This window comes from Protopterus annectens, chromosome 9.part0 (genome assembly GCF_019279795.1).
Source record: "Protopterus annectens isolate FY-2018-M chromosome 9.part0, PAN1.0, whole genome shotgun sequence".
Taxonomy (NCBI): domain Eukaryota; kingdom Metazoa; phylum Chordata; order Ceratodontiformes; family Protopteridae; genus Protopterus; species Protopterus annectens.
Window position 1 is genome coordinate 669,564,194 of NC_056743.1, and position 20,343 is coordinate 669,584,536.

Sequence of the window (20,343 nt, forward strand, 5' to 3'; positions counted from 1 at the left end):
GAGAATTAATGATCTTTCGACAGGGAATATTTTTGGGTGAGGAGTGGAATTTTATTTGCAGCAGTGAGACTGTATGTAGGGAACCTAGAAGTGGAAATATAACAAAAGAGGATAGATGTTTTGAAGAAATATGAGAAAATGATTGGTATGTGAATTCAGTAGTAGGAGTTCTGAGAGAATTTGCATATTATTCTGCAAGGTGCAAATTTGGGCTAGTCTAGACAGAAATTATATTTCACAGGAACATGTGCATCTAATTGAAAGTTTTGATACGCATCCAGTAACTATTTTAGATAACATGCCGATAATAACTAAAAATAATGCAGGGTAAAATAAAAATGAGACACTAGTGCTTCTCCACCTATCTGTTAAGCAGAAACGGGATTTACGAAATGGATCTTGGAAATTAATCGAGAGTTATTATGGAAGATTGAAATTTCTTCAGAAAATATAGTTAAGGAATGGGATAAAATGAAATTTGTTTAAAAATGAGGTAGAAATAAAAGAAAAAGACATATATGGTTAAGAACTGACAATTATTTAGAGTGAGTGAGAGAGGTTAAAATATTGCAGAATAAGGAGAATCTCTCAGATCTAGAAGAGGAACAACTGCAGAGTGCTAAAGAGAAAATCAAGAACTACCTGGATAACATGCATGACTTTAGAAAGATTTCTGGTAAACTGTTTTTTGGTAATAACTCTAGAGCACAAAAGCATTTAGCACGACTGCTCAGGCAACAGTAAAAAGGGTTGCCAGGCTTAGGGAGCCTTTAACAAGGAAAATAACCACAGATCCCATACAAGTATTTGAAATATTTTGGAAATTTATGAAAATGTGTATAAAGCAGAGAAATGTGAAGATCAACAGCAAGTACACATGGAAATATTTATGGAAGAATTAAATATGCCAAGGTAAGAGGTAGATGAGGCTAAGTTATAAACAGGATAGGAGGAGATGTGATAAAAATGGTGATGTATAACCAATCTACAAGAAAGTCTCCAGGAATAGATGGTATTCCTGTAGAAGTTTGGAAGCTAGGAGGGAAGAAAGTGATAAAAGATTTTTTTATAGAGTAGATGGGGATTTTATGAGTAGGGCAGTTGAAGAATTTGCCTTACCTGACGCAGTAAGCTTAACTAGGAAGATATATGAGGGATCAGAGGTGAAAATTAAAGCTTGGGTGGGGTCCTCTCTGATGAGTTCTGTTTGAATCAGAGAAGAACCATTCAAGGGTGTCCTTTTCCCTCTTTATTTGCGTTGTATTTAGTAAAGAAAAGAAGGCACTTAGCAATTCAAGGAAATGATTGATATGGTAATCAAGAAAAGTTGGCTTTATTTGCAAATGCTATTGTTTTGTACCTGATTAAACCAGAAAATGACATCTTAGTTTTGTGGAACATTCTGATAAAGTTTCAAGTCTTCGTGATTCAGAATTAATGAAGATAAAACAAAGGCAATGGTTGTAAGCTTGTATGCCACACAATGGAAAGGCCAGCAAGAAATGAAACACTTTTAATAAAATAAAACATGGAATAAAGTGCTCTAGTGCCTCGGCTATAACAAGCTTTTACAGAGTATTTTTGGTGGTGTGATAATAGTTGTAAGCTGTATATCCACACATGAATTGGTTCAGCAATATCTGTATTCATGGGGACATGAGAAAAAGTTCTTAGGAGTATGCATTAAAAAGTATTCTGTTATGGCAGCTAAGGATATGTAGGAAGAGATGAAACAAAAGTTGTGGATACCAATTAATAAAGAATTGAAGGATTTTATCTGGGAGGGGATGAGGGCAAGAGTCAAGTAGGATAAGTTGATTCTTCCAATAGAACAAGGTGGTTTCCGGGAGTACCTGATTTGAACAGGTATTTCAAAGCTGCACAGTTAAGGCTCCTATACATAGCATAAGCAGAAAGCTGTTCAAAGTGGAAAGAGATAATGATGAGACGGGGGGGGGGGTCAAGAAATAGAAACTGGGATTTTGGATGCAGATTTTTAAGGAGAATAACAATAGCCATACATAATATTATATTCATAAAGTGCTCTAGTGCCTCGGCTATAACAAGCTTTTGCAGAGTATTTTTGGTGGTGTGATAATAGTTGTAAGCTGTATATCCACACATGAATTGGTTCAGCAATATCTGTATTCATGGGGACATGAGAAAAAGTTCTTAGGAGTATGCATTAAAAAGTATTCTGTTATGGCAGCTAAGGATATGTAGGAAGAGATGAAACAAAAGTTGTGGATACCAATTAATAAAGAATTGAAGGATTTTATCTGGGAGGGGATGAGGGCAAGAGTCAAGTAGGATAAGTTGATTCTTCCAATAGAACAAGGTGGTTTCCAGGAGTACCTGATTTGAACAGGTATTTCAAAGCTGCACAGTTAAGGCTCCTATACATAGCATAAGCAGAAAGCTGTTCAAAGTGGAAAGAGATAATGATGAGACGGGGGGGGGGGGTGTCAAGAAATAGAAACTGGGATTTTGGATGCAGATTTTTAAGGAGAATAACAATAGCCATACATAATATTATATTCATAAAGTGGCCGAAAGTATTTTAAGAACTAAGCCAACAGAGGAATGGAGAAAAGAGATTCTGCTGATAGGGATTACTGCAATTTGGAGTACAAAGAATAGGCAAGAGGTGGCTGGAATTTACAGGAGAAAACTGGCAAGAGATCCAAGGTATTGGGAGCAAATAGAGAAGCAAAGTTAATAGAATGTGAAGAGGCCAAGTATACATTTGGACTGCAGGCTCAAGACTGACATTTCCTATCAAAGATTGATAACGCAGTATAGGCAAAGACTAGCACTGGCAGTTATTTGAGTCTAGAGCAGAAGCTGCTGTTAAAAAAGGGATAATTAGTATGTCAAATAAAATTACATGATAACTATAGGAATATATCTGAATAAATTAGTAAGGACTGGGAAGAGAGAATTGGATAAGCAATTCAAAATGAGAAGATATATGTATGGCAGCCAAATGTGTAACAGTCTAGAGGGCTTAGAATTTTTGCTTGGAAGTGTTTGCATATTTATTTTTGTACCCTGAATAGACTCTAAAGAATTTTTCCTCAGGTAGATTGCAAATGTTGGAGGTGTGATGGGGAAGAAAGAGGTAAATGGGTACGTATAATGACTTAGCAGACTGCTGTGCCAGAAATATTGGGTGAGCAAACTGGTGTAACTAAGGAAATGATTTTTGAGTTGTGATACAGGACCTGAATTACTTGCATATTAAGGCATTGCTAGGTTTAATTCTGGTGGTTGCTAAAAAAAAAAAAAAAAAAAAAAATCAGTTACTAGAAAATGGAAATCAAAGTCTAAACCAACCATACTAGACGTAGTGACTATAGTAACAGGGGTAAAATAACTGAAATTGAGATATTTAGGAAAGGATAGGAGCAAATTGTATAGAACAAAATGTGGGAACAGTGCATGCAGAATAATGATGTTCATCGTGTTACACTGCTGCAGTCATCACACTTGGGTTACCCTGCCATCAGGCGGTCCCGCAGTTGGCCACAGTTCTAAAGTCTTGGTCCGGCGTCGGTTGCTGTCGCTTCTTCCCTGACGTCAGTGCACCAGGGGTATATAATATGCATCCGATGCCATTTTCTTCAGTCTTTCTTGCCGCGCGGTGCCCGAAGCAGAAGCAGTTTGCAAGTGCCGGTCGGCCAACTCCTGAGATTTTCGAAGTCTAATTTCAGATCCGAAGTCTTCAATAAAGCTAAGTACCCCATTGGGGAAACCTTTTTCTTGCCTCAGACAGATGTCAGAAAAAGTTAATAATTGTGTTTCTTGTGGGAAGCAAATACCTCATAAGGACTTCCACTCTTACTGTATTCCATGCCTAGGGCCCTGATCACGACGTCACTGGCTGTCGGTTTGTGCTAGATTTAACAAACGCACTATAAAAAGACGTTTTGATTTTGCTTTACACTACTTTGGCCGAAGGTTCAATTATACCATGCCGTCAGATCAGCCGACAACCTCAATACCGAAAAAACGCAAAGACAAGGATAAAGACAGGCATCCGAGGTCCAAAACCGACGAAACCTCTTCCAGGCCAGTCGCCAGTTCTCAGTGAGGTGCTTTCGCAGCCCCTGACACCTGCTACCTCAGAGCCACAGGCCGCTTCCGACTCCCACGTGGAGACATCTAGGCCTCTGGAAACTCAAGGTATTGGGCCTACGGAAACTAATCCCTCAGATGGATCCAGAGCCGCTGAGCAGGCATCGGCTTCTGAGGGTGTTTTCAGACCTTCACAACTTACCATTAAAACAACAGCCAAGACAAAGGTACCATTAAAGACAAAGAAACAAGTACAGCATTCTCCTGGACAGTCCTCCATGCCTAAGAAGCAGATGCTTAAAATGGCCGAAGACCTCATTACTCTAATCAGGGGTTCCCATCCCCCTCCTGAGAAAAGACCTAGGCAGGATACAGACTATGACTCCTCTGATCAGGTTTCCATTTCCTCTGATTCCTCTTCAGACCAGGGATACTCTCTACCCCCCTATGAGGACTCTGATGCTGAAGAATCTATCCCTTCAGCCTCTCCTCCTGAGGATTATTCTTTTGGGGAAACTTTACATACCATGAGGGAGCATTTCCATTGGGAGTCAGGATTACTCAGAATCCAAGAAAAGGCTCAGGGATTTCCTCTTATTGCCTCAGCACAGGCCCCTGGCTATTCCGCCTGTGCTAGATATTGTGTTCTCTGAATCCAGCTTATCTCCTGACTCTTTTCCCCCTGCTCCAGCCAAGCCAGATAGGTATTATAGAGTCCCTGACTCTCACAAGTTTCTTTACAAAAACCCTTCTGCTGATCCAGAAACTATTTCCCAGGGTCCAAAAGGGGTTAAGGCTTCCATTGCAAAAAATCCAGTACCCTCTGACAGAGATTCCAGAACTTTGGATAGATGGGGGAAGAAAGTATACACGTCTGCAACTTTAGCAGTAAGAGCTTTAAATTGCCAGTTTCACATGCTTAAGTACCAACAATATTTAATGGCTCAGTTAAAACAGAAAATGCTTGCAAGCTCAGAAGCTCCTGATTGTAAAGAAATGCAGGATTTATTGCATGCAGTTGAACAGGTGGGAAAACATACTCTGCAATGTGGTTTTGATTCTTTAGAGGCCTCTGGTAGAGCCGCAGTTACAGGTTCTGTTATTCGAAGACATGCTTGGTTAAAAGAACAGAGTTTACCTGATCATGTTAAGGCAAAATTATTGGATGCTCCTTTACAGCATGATACCTTGTTTGGTGTTAAGGCAGAAGAGGTGTTAAATAAAATGGAGGATAAAGCTAAATCTATGCAAACAGTTAAGGATTTCTTACAGGTACAGCCACCTCGGTTTAGCAGAAATTGGCCAACAAAGAATTGGTCCTTTCCAGTGTCAGACAGGCCACAGAGAGGCAGATACATACGCCCAAGAGGCAGATCTCAACCCCAAGGCTCAAACAGACAATGACAGTGGGGCACCTCAACCCCAAAAGGAGGTGAGGACAAGTCTCAACCTTACAGGAAACAGTCACAATGACTTTCCCCTGCGTACGTCCCTTTTGGAAGCCCCCTTAGGGGGAAAACTACTACTTTTTTCTCAAAACTGGCAAACAATCAGCCAAGACAAATGGGTTCTGAATATTGTGTCTCAAGGTTACAGATTCCACTTTCATACTTTACCAAAGCTAAAAGGAATGCCAGACCTGCCACAAAATCAATGGGCAGAGGCACAAAAACAAATTTCAGCCCTCATGGACACTATTCAGAAAGTACCACAACAGGAACAAGGACAAGGATTTTACTCAAGACTCTTCCTGGTCCCCAGAAAGGACAAAGCCTGGAGGCCCTTACTAGACCTTTCAATTCTGAATACTTACCTGGATATTCCGAAATTCAAAATGTTGACATTACAGCAGCTTCTACCCATGCTGGGCAAGAAGGCTTGGCTTGTTACTCTGGACCTCAGAGGCATACCTGCATGTCCCTATCAGACAAAATTGCAGAAGGTACCTCAGATTCAAAGCTGGTACAATGCACTACCAATTCTCTGCACTGCCCTTTGGCTTATCTACTGCGCCCAGGGTCTTCACAAAGTGCCTGGCACCAGTAATTGCATTTTGCAGACAAAAAGGAATTCAAATATATCCATATCTGGACGACTGCCTCATTCAAGCAGAGACAAAGGACATTCTACTACAGCATCTGGCGTTTGTGAAAAAGTTGCCAATTTCTCTAGGGTACACAGTAAACGAAAAGAAGTCAAAACTAGTGCCCTCACAACAGATTATATTCCTGGGTGCCAGCTTAAATACAACGGCCCAGATGGCTTACCTCACGCCAGACAAGCAAGTTTAACTAACTTAATATTTTCAATTACTGGCAAAAAAGTCCCATCTCCCTGCAAGAAAAATTCTGCAGGCCCTGGAATTCATGGCATCCTGCATACTACTAATACCATATGCCAGACTGCATATGAGGAAATTACAATGGTACCTAAAAAGTGTTTGGACTCGACACTCTCACAGTTTAGAAGCAGTAATACCAATGATTCCCTGCCTACAACAGGAGTTTTGATGGGGAGCACAGGCATGTCACCTAAACAAGTGTCAACCTTTTACCCAACCCACAGCCAGGCAAACTCTTAACAACAGATGCTTCGGATTACGCCTGGGGAGCACACATGGCAGGAAAATGCATTCAGGGCAAGTGGACCACAGACCAGATGCATCTTCACATCTATCAAAAAGAGATGTTGGCTGTTCAAAATGCCCCAACAGCTTTCAAGGACCTTCTACATCCAGGACAACTATTACTAAAGACAGACAACACCACAGTAATGTGGTACATAAACAAGCAAGTGGGCACTAATTCTTATCCTCTATGCAGGCAAGCCATGACCTTGTGGAACACAGCTCTAACGTACCAAGTTCACCTGCAAGCACAATTCCTGCCAGGAAAGAAAAATACTCTGGCAGACGACCTAAGCAGAAATATCATGGACCCTCACGAATGGAAATTGAATCCACAAATCTTCAGCCTGATAACGCAAAAATGGGGATGCCCGGACATAGATCTTTTTGCCTCCCCACTGAATTGCCAGCTACAAAAATTCTGCACAAGGACTTACCACAAACAAGCATAGAAAGTGGATGCTCTTCTGTTCAGCTGGAAAAACCTAAAAGTTTATGCCTTCCCACCACTGACTCTCCTTTCAAAGGTACTCCTAAAAGCCAGACAAGAAAAACCAAAGATGATCCTGATTGCTCCAGACTGGCCATGCCAGCACTGGTACCCTACCTTAAGGAACTTGGCTCAGGGCCCACCATGGATTTTGCCCCAAATTCCACACCTTCTGACTCAACAAAACAATCAGATCCTGCACGGTCAGCTCAAAACCCTAAACCTGGCTGCATGGCAGATACTTTAGTCAAACAGGCAACACCTCTCTCTAAAGCTGTTATGGATGTCATTTTGGAGGCCAGGAGACCTAGCACCAGGAAAGCTTACTCAGAAAAATGGAAGAGATTCTGTGCCTGGAACCAGGCTGAAAGCCTTGACCCTCTTGTTCCAAACATTCCTCAGATTTTACAGTACTTAACTGAGATGCTGGACAGAGGCCTATCCTTTTCATCAATTAAGATCCACGCCTCTGCCATTTCAGCACATTACAACACGGATCCTCTCTTATTCTCTCATCCCTTGCTAAAGCAGTACCTCATAGGGGCTAAAAACATAAGACCGCCCTGGAGAGCACCAACACCAACTTGGGACCTCAATTTCGTTTTGGAAAAACTGACTCTACCACCTTTTGAGACAGCCAATACAGCCGATCTAAAATTTTTATCATGGAAAACAGCTCTGCTCCTGGCAGTAACTTCAGCATGAAGAGTCTCAGAGCTACAGGCATTAATGGCAGTGGAACCTTTTATAATTTTTCATCAGGACAGGGTATCTTTAAGGACAAACCCTACCTTTATGCCAAAGGTGGTATCTAGTGTGGCTCTTAACCAAACCATCCATTTGCCAACTTTTTATCCAAACCCCCAGAATAAAGGGGAGAAACTTCTGCATTCTTTGGACATACACAGGCAGCTACGCTTCTACTTGGACAAAACAAAAGCTTTTAGGAAAACTGAACAACTGTTTGTAGCATATGCTGCAGGATCACAGGGCAAGGCTATCTCAAAGCAGACTTTATCCAAATGGATAGGACACTGTATTCGGTACTGCTACACACAGCATGGAAAATCAGTCCCTAATAGCATTAGGCCACATTCTACCAGGGCAACAGCCACTTCAGCCTTTCTCAGAGTACCACCTACCAAGGAAATTTTGGCGGCTGCAACTTGGAGTTTAGTGCACACCTTTACCAAGCATTACCACCTGCCTCTTTACTCTAAATCCAGAGCAGGATTTGCCACTGCAGTTCTGCAGGGCCTCATAGCCAATCCTAACTCTTTATAGACCAGCCATCCAACCTTAGCTTTGGGATTCTATCCAAGTGTGATGACTGCAGCAGTGTAAGACGATGAACATAGTACAGTTTTGTACCTACCATAAATATAGATGTTCGAGTGTTCACACTGCCGCAGTCCAGGTTACCCTCCCTCCATCCCCTCTGAACTAGCTGGACTTTATCTATGCCTTTCTATCCTATACAACCTTTGGGGTATATTTGCTGGTAACTGAAGGTATTGTTTTTATTTTATGTGTATATTTTTGATTAGCAATATGTATTTCCTACCTACTTGAGGGCACCTGACATCTCGGGCAAGAAAAACTGAAGAAAATGGCGTTGGATGCATATTATATACCCAGGGAAGAAGCAACAGCAACCGACACCAGACCAAGACTTTGGAACTCTGGCCGACTGCGGGACCGCCTGATGGCAGGATAACCCAAGTGTGATGACTGCAGCAGTGTGAACACTCATCTACATTTATGCTAGGTACAAAACTGTACTTTTTGGAGGAGGAATTAGGTTTAAGGGAAGGCAGGAATTGAATGAGCTGTTTAATGTTCAAATGACAGTGACTGTATAGAAGATTATAATGTTTTCCCCCTTCTATTCAGTATTTTTACTAACAACCTTCACACTGCCTGCCACTCCTGTCTTATACAATATGCTAACGACTCTCCACTCATCTCCTTTTCTGACAGCATCTCATCTCCACACACTCACCCAAAACTCTCTTCTCTGTCTGTTAAAAGATGGGTTACAGATAACCAGCTCATCTTGAATCCTAACAAAACAGAACTTCTCTTCCTACCAAAATCTCTCTCCCATCACAAAACTACCACCATTTCATCACACAACAATACCATCATCAAAGCAGAATCTCACACTAAGCTCCTTGGTGTCATTATTGATCAACTAAAATTTGACCTTCATAGTCAACACTGTATGAAAAAAAAAACATAAAAAATTAGGACTGCTCTATAGGAATAGAAAATTTCATACATCTGACTCTAAACTCTCTCTAGCTCATGCATTCCTCGTACCCTCCCTACTCTGTGACACACCCATTCTAACAAACCTCCAGTCCACATTTATTACCAAGCTTGAACAAATTTAGAATAAAATTGCTAGATTTGCCACAAACCAACCCTACATCTCTCACTACTGTCTTGCACTAAAGAAACTACAATGCCTAGAATTCCCCAAAAAACTTCTCTCACAGCTGCAAATAACACTCTCCATACTCAACAAACCTACCCACCTGCCCCTCATGTACTACTATAGTATCCTACTACAACCCAAACTTTTCACTCAGAAGCTTAAACTGACATCTCCTGGATATTTACAAACCGAATTAAAACATTGGCAAACTCTTATACAAATACTCACTGTCCCAAGCCTGGAACAAACTCTAATGTCAGAAACATCTCTCATATTAATCAATTCCAAATACTGCTAAAAAACTCTCTTGTTAAACTCATGGACCTGTCCCTGCCAGGACCTTACATAAATCCTACCTCCTTCCTTTCCTTATTCCAATCCTTTCTCGTCATCTCAGCTCTATTTTGACTCTACTTGAGTCTAATACGAGTTGACCAAAGCCTTAATAACACCTGATGTTCAGTTGCTACTACAGTCTATGTATATATGTATAGTGATATGTAACACTGTTGTATATAGTTTTCGTAATTTTGGCTTTGTGTCAACTGCTCAGTTTGTATTATGTTCACAATGTATTGTATTGTACTGGAGCTTTTCTCCTCGGGTCTCCACTGAAAATGGGCACCTTGCTCAGTTGGAGCAACCTGGTTAGCAAATGTCAACATGGTTTATTTTCATTAATATAATTGTATGATTGCCTGTTTCATAAGTGATAATTCAATAAAGATGTGCTTTAAAAATTGGAAAAATGTAAAAGAAATGAAAAAATAAGGCATTACTGTTTGGCAAAGATATTATTTACAAAGGGTTTGGAAGGGAGGATGTACCTGCATATCTGGGTAAAATAGTAAAGGAAGATATTAATATAATGTGGGAAATTAAAAATGTAAAAGAAGAGGTAAAAAGAACACGAGCAAATTGAGTATTGTATTACAGCTTGTGGAAAATATGCTTGAGTAAAAAGGAAAGTAAGAGAGGAAAGTAAAAAAAAAACCCAGAATGAGTTAAGGAAGAATTTGAAAAATTGTTAGTGAATTGAATGAAGTACTTTAGAAAGAAAATGTATTCATTATTAAGCCCAAATGGTATAGGATATGAAATGTGCAAGAAACTAACAAATTGGCAAAAGAGAATATATTTTTAAATGTATTGAATGAATGGTTGTTTGTTTATGAAATTATGTAGTGGGATATTAAAAATTATATGGAATAAAGATGAGAAGAATGAAATGAGACAATCACTCAAATTATTTTTTTATGAGAATAATACAGAGGAGAATGGAAGGAAGAGTGAGGGATATTATGGAAGAATATATAAATGGTATGAAGGAGAAAGGATGTCAAGAAGTGTTATTGGTTGTGAGAGAAATTGTGGATGATGCAAGTAAAAGGGAGGATATGAAACCAATGGTAGGTGATATTACCAATACATTTGGTACAGTAGGACATGATGCTTTGTGGGTTATTCTGGAGGAATATGAATAGATAACAGAATTTAGGAGTATGTTATGTCAGCATATCAAAATATAGAGTTGAGAGTTAGTGAATGGGTGGCGGAGTAAAAAGTATGCATGCAGTATGGTGTAAGACAAGTGATTAGTAAAGTAGCTTAGAAAATGAAAGATACTAGGTATGTAATGCACAAGGAAGTTGATTGTAGTAGTTTTAACATATGTAAATGACATGGTTGTAATTGCTAAGAAGAAAATATGATTGTGGGAAGTGTTGATTTGTCTGCATGAGTGTTTAAAGGAAATGTGAATGACCCTGAGTAAAGATAAAAGTAAGGGTGTGGGTGATGTGAATTTTTTTTTGGAGGGGGGATATTTTTCATTGAATGAAGTGTATCTGCTGCAAATAACATTTTGGAAAAATGTAGTTATGCGATGAGAGGGATGGAGAAAAGAAATATGTCAAGAGGATGTTTAGATTAGCATCCAATAAAAAAATATTTATCTGGTGAATCTGGTATTAATGGGAAAAATAGCATGCATGTCAAATGATTTTATGATACCATAAAAATATAAAAAGTTGTGCAATTGTTTTCTTTCATTTGGGTTCAAGATTAAACCCAATGAAAAGAGGAGTGCTGTGTATGGCTGAAGATCAAGGGGGAGTGGGCTTACTAAACCCAGTTTTGTTCTGTTCCATTAAACTTGTACAGAGTATCAAAGTGGGTAAAGGAATAGAATGATAATTTAATAATCTGAATGTTTAACTAGATGTACAAAAATTCTTGGAGATGATGAGAATAAGAAAAAGAATATGTAAATGAAATTAAAAATCATCAAGAAAAAATACTAACATGGAAAAATGATATAAAGATAGAAGGATTGTATACATTTATGTGATGAGACAGTATTCTGTAAATCCATGGGAAAATTTACCATAAGTGATTAAAGTAAGGAAAAAGTAATGTACCAAGGTAGTACAGTGTTCAGGATTTCCTGTAAAGACTGGTAGTAAAATAAGTTGTTAGTAAAGGCAAATATGCCATATAAAATTTTTTTTTAAGTGTAAAAGAGTAGTGAAACTCTGGTAAACATGTGAAAAAGTTTTTTTTAGGAATTTAAAAACACAATGTAGGTATGAACATAATTATGGATGGATAGTATGTGAGAAGAGTAGATTTATTTTATGCAATATGTATTACTTGGAAAGAATGAAATTGCGTTTAATGGGAAATGGAATTTGACATATATTACAAAAAGAGATCATGGTCGTGGAAGGAGGAGTTGGGGTCAGTTATTGAAGAATAATCAGAATGTTATTAAAAAAATAAAAATGTGTGGTGGTACTGCGGTAGCGTTGTCGCCTCACAGTAAGACGTCCTGTTAGATTCTCAGCTAGAGCATCTTCTGTGTGGAGACGTGCGTGAATGGGCATACCTTAGTTGAAGGTTGTGCATCAGGGCCGGCAACTCGGCACATAAAAATCTACTACCAATCATTAGCAGACCGGAGTTCCGCTGTGGTGACCCCTAACCGGGAAAAGCCGAAAGACACAACAACATATGTGCCTGTAAATATGTACTTTTTATAAATGCATAAATAATGTTTTTTTGTGTTGTAAAAAGTACCCCTTCTCTTTTAGGTAGGTGCCTGGAATATGTTGCATCCACCTCAGCTACCACCAATGCAGGCAGATGGGACCTCACTTTAACATGTCATCCAAAGGATAGCATATTTAGAAGTGCAGCCCCACCCCCTTATGCTGCACTGCAGTGTCAGCAGTCCAATAGGACCCACAGCCTTCTGCACCAAAAGCAAGTGTGCTGTCTATTGCACCACTGACACTAAGTGTAATGAGGTTACTATTGTAAACAGGTGCTCCTGATTTAATTTTTCTTTATCCCTGCTCTCTTTCTGATTGTTCATTTTTAAGAAATGTAGTCACTGCAATGTGTAAAAAAAAAAAAAAAAGTCTGTTTAAAAGAGCATGATAAAATTAAAATTAATGTGCTGTTTCTCATTCTTGCATTGGGGAATGACTGGATTAAAACCCTTGGCTTGATCTAGTAACAAGTTTTAAGGGAAAGCAAGTAAATGAAAAATAATATTGAATATTATAAGGCTTTTTTTCTAGCAAATACACATGTTTAATAGCAGTTCTGTATCTGGACCTCATGTCTTCATGGAGACAAACTGATAAGAGAAATTGGCTACATTCTGATAGAAATTGGCTAGGAAATAATATTCTATGAAAGCATTCATGTGCTCTACCAGCTGGGAGAGATATAAAGATAAGACAAAACCAGAAAGCATTTAGAAACAGCACAGGCTTGCACCATTCTCTTAGCATGGGTAGCCTTTCTTTTAAGTTAACTCAAGTCTGTGAGTGTGGCTGTCAATTTGGAACATTAGTTCCTATTAGGTGGGTAAAGCTTCAGTATTTGAATATGTACATAGTTTTGTGTGTTAATATTGAATTGATAGGTTTGAGGGGTATTGGGGTGTTTTTATATTTTTTGAGAGCTTTAAGTAAAACAAAAAGTTTAAGATGTGACATAGGCTCAAATGGATATGACAAAAAACTGCGTAAAAGTTCAACCTGCCAAACAGTGTATGATGTAGCACAAAAGCTGGAACTAGCAGTTTAACAAAAAAGCTGTTGTACATAAAAGGTAGGAGTAATAACTTTTTAATACAGTGATCCTTTTTGTAATTTCTTTAAATATCCATGGTCTTTCAGATAAATACAAAAAAGAAAGAATAGTGATCTATATTAAAAATGTACAGCACAAGTAGCTATGCTGCAGGAGGCACACTTGGAAAGAACTGAACATGTGAATTTGATAGACTGGTTTTCAGGTTGGTCATTCTGTGGAATATCTGGGACAAAGGAAAAGAGGAGTACTTGTATTAATTGAAAGAGGAGCTCCAGTAGTGATAGAATATAACAAAGATGATAATGGCACATTTGCAGTGCTAAGGGCCTACTGGCAAGGAAAGAAGATTGCACTGGCATGTATTTATATTCCACCTAAAACTGCTGTAATGAAGCTTAAGAAAATTCTGGGAGAAATTATCAGCTTTCAGCAAGAACTGTTACTTATAGGAGACTGGAATTTGATTTGTAGCAGTGAAGATGTGTCTGGGTGGCCAGAAGGGAACGTATAACAAAGGAGGGTAGACTTTTAAAGAAATTTATGAAAATATTTGGCATGGAAGATGTGAATTATTCCCCAAGATACAAAAACTGGGCTAGGCTGAACAGAATTTACATTTCACAGGAACATGTGCATTAAATTGAAGGTCTTGATATGCATGCACCCAGTAACTAATTCAAATCGTGCGTCAGTAATAACTAAAATAAAAACACAGGTTGATGAAATAAAAATGAGACACTGGCACTTTCCCACCTGTCTGTAGAAGAGAAAAATGTAAGGAATGGGTAGTGGAAATTATTCAGGAGCTGTTAGAAAAGGTAGAAATTTCTATTGAAAAATATTGCTAGGGAGTGGGATAAAATTAAAGTGAAGTTTAAAAATAGGGTAGCAATAAAAGAAAAGGAGGTATGGTAAGAAGTAATAATTATTAAAAGTATTTATTACAGAATAGGAGGAATTTCACAGAACAAGAGGAGGAGCAACTGCAGAATACTAAAAAGAAAATAAGGGATTACCTCAATAAATATGCATGAGTTTAGAAAGATTGGTGTTAAGCGACTGTATTTTTTTTGACAAATTTAGAGCACATAAACTTTTAGCACAACGACTCAGGCAACAGAAAATAAGGGCTGTCGCCAGGTTAGAGAGCCTTAAACAAGGAAGGTAAGAAGATGTCCTGTAGAGGTATTAGAAATATTGCAGAAATTCTATGAAAGTCAGTATAAAGCAGAGAAATATGGAACTCAAGAAGGGTACAAGTGGAAGTTTTTGTGGAAGAATTAAATATGCTAAGGTTAGAGGTAGATGAAGCTCATTTACTAACAGTTACAATAGGAGGAGATTAGTTATACTCACCATTTTTATCTAATCTGCAGGAAGGTCCCCAGGAATAGGTGGTATTCCTGTTGAAGCTTGGAAACTAGGAGGGAAAAACTCGTAAAGATCTAGAAGATTTTGTTTAACAGCATTTTAAGAGGAGGAAAAGTACCAACATCATTGAAGAAAGCTGTGGTAGCTGTAATACCTAAAGAGTGTAAAGTTCCATCAGATCGAGTTTCATACAGGCCCATTTTAATACTAAACCATGATTATAAAGTGTCTGTCTATAATGACTAAAATAATGGCAAACGTTATGCCAGAATTGATAAATATGGATTGTTGTTGTTTTGTGAAGGAGAGGCAAACATTTGACAACATTAACAGACCATTGATGATCCAGAGGGAAGCAGCGTATAACAAAATACCACTCTTGTTGGTGGGTCTTGATGCAGAGAAAGCATTAAGCTGGGACTTTAATAGCAGGGCAATGGAAGCATCTGCATAAAATTATTAGGGTGATTAGGAGAATATATGAGGGATTGGAGGCGAATATTAAAGTGGGTGGGGGTCCTGTCTGGTAATTTCTGCTTGAGCAGAGGAACAAGGCAGGGGTGTCCTTTCTCTTTATTTGCATTATATTTAGAACCATTGTCAAAGAAAATAAGGGACTTAGAAATTCAAGGATATAATTGGTGTGGTAGTCACAAAAAGCTGGCTGTATTTGCAGATTTTATTTTATACCTGACAGAACCAGAAAGGGGCATTACAGTGTTGTGGAACATTTGGAGACAGTTTGAAATCTTTTTGGGATACAAAATTAATGACGCCAAAGCAAGGCAATAGTGGTAAATTATGTACCCAGACACGAATTGGTTCAGCAATATCCATATTTATGGGGACATGATAAAATGAAGTATTTAGGAGTATGAATTAAAAATGATTCCGGTGTGACAGCTAAGGATATGTGGGAAGAGATTAAAAAGATAATACAAAAATGAGAAAATGGAAGCTCTGTTATATGGATATGGATAGTAAGATGCAAGCAGTCAAAATCCTTATTTCCTTTAGTCTTATACACACGTCAGGCATATTTTTATCAACCAGAGTAGAAGTTGTGAATAGCAATTAATAAAGAGCTGAAGGATTTAATCTGGGAGGAGAAGACAGTAAGAGTCGAGTGGGATAAGCTGATTTTTCCAGTAGAACAAGGTGTATTGGTATTTCAGGGCAACACATTTAAGGCTCTTATACATAGCACAAGCAGAACACTGTACTTCAAAGTGGAAAGGGATGATGATGGTGACACGGGGGAAACTCAAGAAACAAGGAGAGACTAGGATTCTAAATGCAGACCTTTAAACAGAGTAACAATAATCATACAGTATAGTATATTCGTAAAGTAGAAAAAAATATTCTAAGAACTAAGCCAACACGGAAATGGGGAAAGGAGATTCTGCTGGTAGGAATGACTGCAATTCAGGATACAAACAATAGGTAAGAGGGGGCTGGAACTTATTGGAGAAAACTGGCAAAAGAACCAAGGTCTTGGGAGCAAATAGCTAGAGAAGGGAAAGGTAATGGAATGGGAAGATGCCAAGAATTTATTTGGACTGCAGGTTAGAGATTGCCTTCCCTATCAAGGATTGATATCAGAGTATAGGCAAAGAGAAAGAAATAGAGGTATCCTAAATGAATGACTAGCATTGTAGAGTTTTTAGTAGAATCTAGAACAGAAGCTGCCATTAAAAAAGGAATAATTAGTAGTGTATATAAAATATTGCATGATATAAGAATCAGAGTAGTTTAGAAAAAATTGGGAAAATAGACTGGGTAAGCAATTCACAAAGAAACAATGAGGGGATATATGCATGTCTCCCAAATATGCAGCCAAATATAGAATATTTAGGATTTTTGCTTGTAAGTGTTTACATAGATATTTGTATACCCCAAGTAGACTCCAGAGAACTTTTCCTCAGGTAGACCGCAAATGTCGGAGGTGTGATGGAGAAGAAAGAGGTAATTGGGAATATATCTTTTGGGAGTATAATGAGTTGGCAGACTTTAAAGATTATCTACAGACTGGTCTGTCAGAGATGGTGGCTGAGCAAATTGGTGTAACTAGGAAATTTATTTTTGAGCAGTGATACAGACTCAGAATTGCCTAGACATAGCAAGGCCTTGTTGAGTCTAATTATGGTGATGCCAAAAAAAGCAATTACTGAAAAATGAAAATCAAAGTCTAAACCAGCTGTACTAGAAGTAGTGAATATAGTAGCAGCGATAAAACAACTTGAATTGGGATATTTAGAAAAGGGTAGGCGCAAACTACATAGGAAAAATGGGAATTGCGGTAACAATACATACATGGGGAAGAATGAGATTTAGAAGAAGGCAGGACTTGAATGAGCTATGTATTGTTTGACGCTGACTGTGTAGATTGTAAGTGACATATGTTTGCAGCTAGGATTGTGTCATATTGGTTTGTGATGTAAAATACTTGCAGTTGGGATTGTCAGTATGGTTTGTTTTCATTTGTATAAATGTATGATTGCCTGTGTCATAGGTGATAATTTAATAAAGATGTTTCTTGTTTAAATGAATAAATATACCATAAGCCTGTTTTCCCTCACTTCATATTGCAGTTTTTGTATTAGACTAACATACGTTTAATTTCTCTACAAAGTGTCCAAAATTTCTTTAAAAATTATTAAATGATTGTCATTGTCAAATTTGTTATGATTATTTAAACTACAGATGTTTTTGTTTTATTTTTGAAGATTGTAAAATTGTTAAATGTTTTGGAACAGTTTTGAGCTTTTCTCCCCAGACCGCTACTGAAAATGGGCTTCTACCCAGTCTGACTTTCCCATTAATCCAATTTCAATAAATAAACAGCAAAGAAATAAATGGCATCAGGTTGTAGGTTTGATGATCTATGATTTTTATTTTTTATATTCAAAAAAAAAAAAAAGAAAGAAAACTGAGTACCTTGTGCAGTTCAGGTTATGAGATGCATGTGAATGAGCACTGCTTTACCTTTAACTTTATGGAATTTTGCAAGCCTTAGAATTGAGAGGATGCTGTTGTAATTTTATTTTATTTATTTTTCAGGCAGTTTGGCATGCAGAAATGGTATGAGCCTCAAAGGAATCCAACCAGGAACTTTGCTTTCAAACGTTCTCCTATGGAGTCCCCAATTCAGCGACACAACAGCAGGAAATGAATAAATGATATGCCAGTGCCACTTAAAAGAACCTTCCCACCTCTGCAGAAGTTTGAGTTCATTATACAGCAGACTAGAAGTGGCAGAAAGTATTCATCTGTATGATCTGTTAGTTTTGTGGAAGAAAAAAATGGTTTATACATTACTGGACACATCAAAATTACTAAGTGCTGCATTTTGGAACCCCTTGAAAAGTGGGGAGTATTTGTGAATTCTTAAAAACCTTGAAGCTTTTAATGTTAAAATAAAAGTTGAGTGAAATATAATACATTGGGCAAACATATAGGATATTACAATGTCCTAACTGTAACCATTGGTTTTGTTTTCACTAGCAAGGTCTGCAAATCTGTTAAGACAGATTCATAAGAATATTGGATGGTCCAGGGCAGCTGCTTTAATAAAATGAGAGATTGTAAACAGAAAAGTATCTAATTAAAATGTTAATGTAACTTTTTGTGATTTTTGAAAACAATTTCTTCAGCATATACTGAAAATGATAATTCAAAGTTGAGTGTATGTTTACGTGCATATTGTCATATTTATTAAACGGTGATGGAAGATCAAAGCTGAAACAAGCTAGAGAATGTAGTGTGGTCTGACCAACAGTGAAGTTAAGACTTTCTCACTTGGGGCGTCCTTCGCTTCAGGAGGCGTATTGTGCCTTCTGAGCCTTATTTGTCTTTAAAAGAAAGTGAGTGATTAAAATGTTTTTAGCACTATACTATTTTCACAACACACAGAATCTTCTGGGTTTTTTTTTTTTTGTGCGATACATAGCATTTTCCATTGTCTTATGAGCTAACAGAAAACAGGAAGCCATGCTACATTTTTGTTTAATAGAAATCTTATTGAAGAGAATGCTGTTTGGAGTAAAGTGCCCCATGCCAAAAGCTTATTAAACGTTTGCAGGCTAGAGCAGTCTGTGCCTTTTATGACCACCACCTTTGTTGAATTCACTTTGAATCAGCTGACAGTATGAAACTACTTTTGATTTTTTTTTAGCCAGTGACCTATGCACATCTGTCTTTTACCAGAAACAGAAACCTCTGCTGCAGTTACCTACTACTTTTGTTACTAGTTGACTCTATTTTTTAATGTAAATTTTTACTTTTTTAAAATTTGTCCAGTTTTCCTTCATCCTGCAGTTGAAAATTTTGTATGTTTTTTACATTGTGAATCTTGCACAAGTACTTACCCATGCTGCCAGTTCTTCATCCATACTATCTGAATATACAGTTGTCTCCCTGACCATGTTTATACTGCACAGATTCTTTCAATAAACATCTTGGATGCTAATAAAATTAGAATGTCACTTATAGTAGCAGCACTTCATTTTGAGTTTTACCTGAGATGCAGGTATAATTTCCACAGGATAGTGGCTGACTTTTCCAACCACATTACGTAGGAATTCACAAATGTGAGTAAAATCAATTCATATAGAATGGTAATTTTGCACTGTTCGAGAATTCGGTGGCAGTCATTTTAAAGGGGGAGGGGTTCTGTCACCTTCTGTCTGATATTTCAAAAGTGTTTTCAGTCTTATCCCCTCAAGCCACAAATACAGTTTGTATTTTACTTTTTTCCCATACTTAGTCCTGAGAAATGATTTTCTTTCTTGCACTGTAAGTGAGGGTACAACATTGTGCAAAAAAAAAAATTTTCATGAAGTTTGTGATGTGGTAAGAAAACATCCACCTTGGTTGACCTGTAGGATTTATGCCCCAAGCATTTCCCAGACTGCTGCCCCTTCCTTTCCTATCCCATAGTAGACCTTTGAAGCCCCTCTTTGCAGTTCTTTCCCACCATGAAAATCTTTTGTCATTAAAATAAGTGGCCCTAGACTGTGTCAAAAATTATTTGGTCATATTTTTCAAGGTTTGAGTTAAGTATTTTTTTTTGCCATTTTTTTTCTGTGTTGAGTGCTTCTGACTTCAAAAAGTTCTCTTCCTTTCCCCACACATTGGGGTTAAGCTTAGTATAATTTTCTCAAGACATCTTCAGTTCTGATGTGTTCACAACAAGCAGATTAATTCTGCCTGCTGACAAATGCTGAAGTCAGG

The 20,343-nt window shown here is 37.9% G+C and overlaps 1 protein-coding gene across 1 annotated transcript in view; it reads left to right on the plus strand.

Moving 5' to 3' along the window:
• The window catches only part of PRRC2A (proline rich coiled-coil 2A), a 3,202,076-nt gene extending 3,183,058 nt beyond the window's left edge, over positions 1-19,018 (plus strand). Inside the window, exon 32 of the mRNA XM_044082142.1 lies at positions 18,172-19,018. Coding sequence (XP_043938077.1) covers positions 18,172-18,283 — 112 coding nt within the window. The 3' untranslated portion in view covers positions 18,284-19,018. The remainder of the gene's footprint in view (positions 1-18,171) is intronic.
• The last annotated feature ends 1,325 nt before the right edge of the window (positions 19,019-20,343 follow it).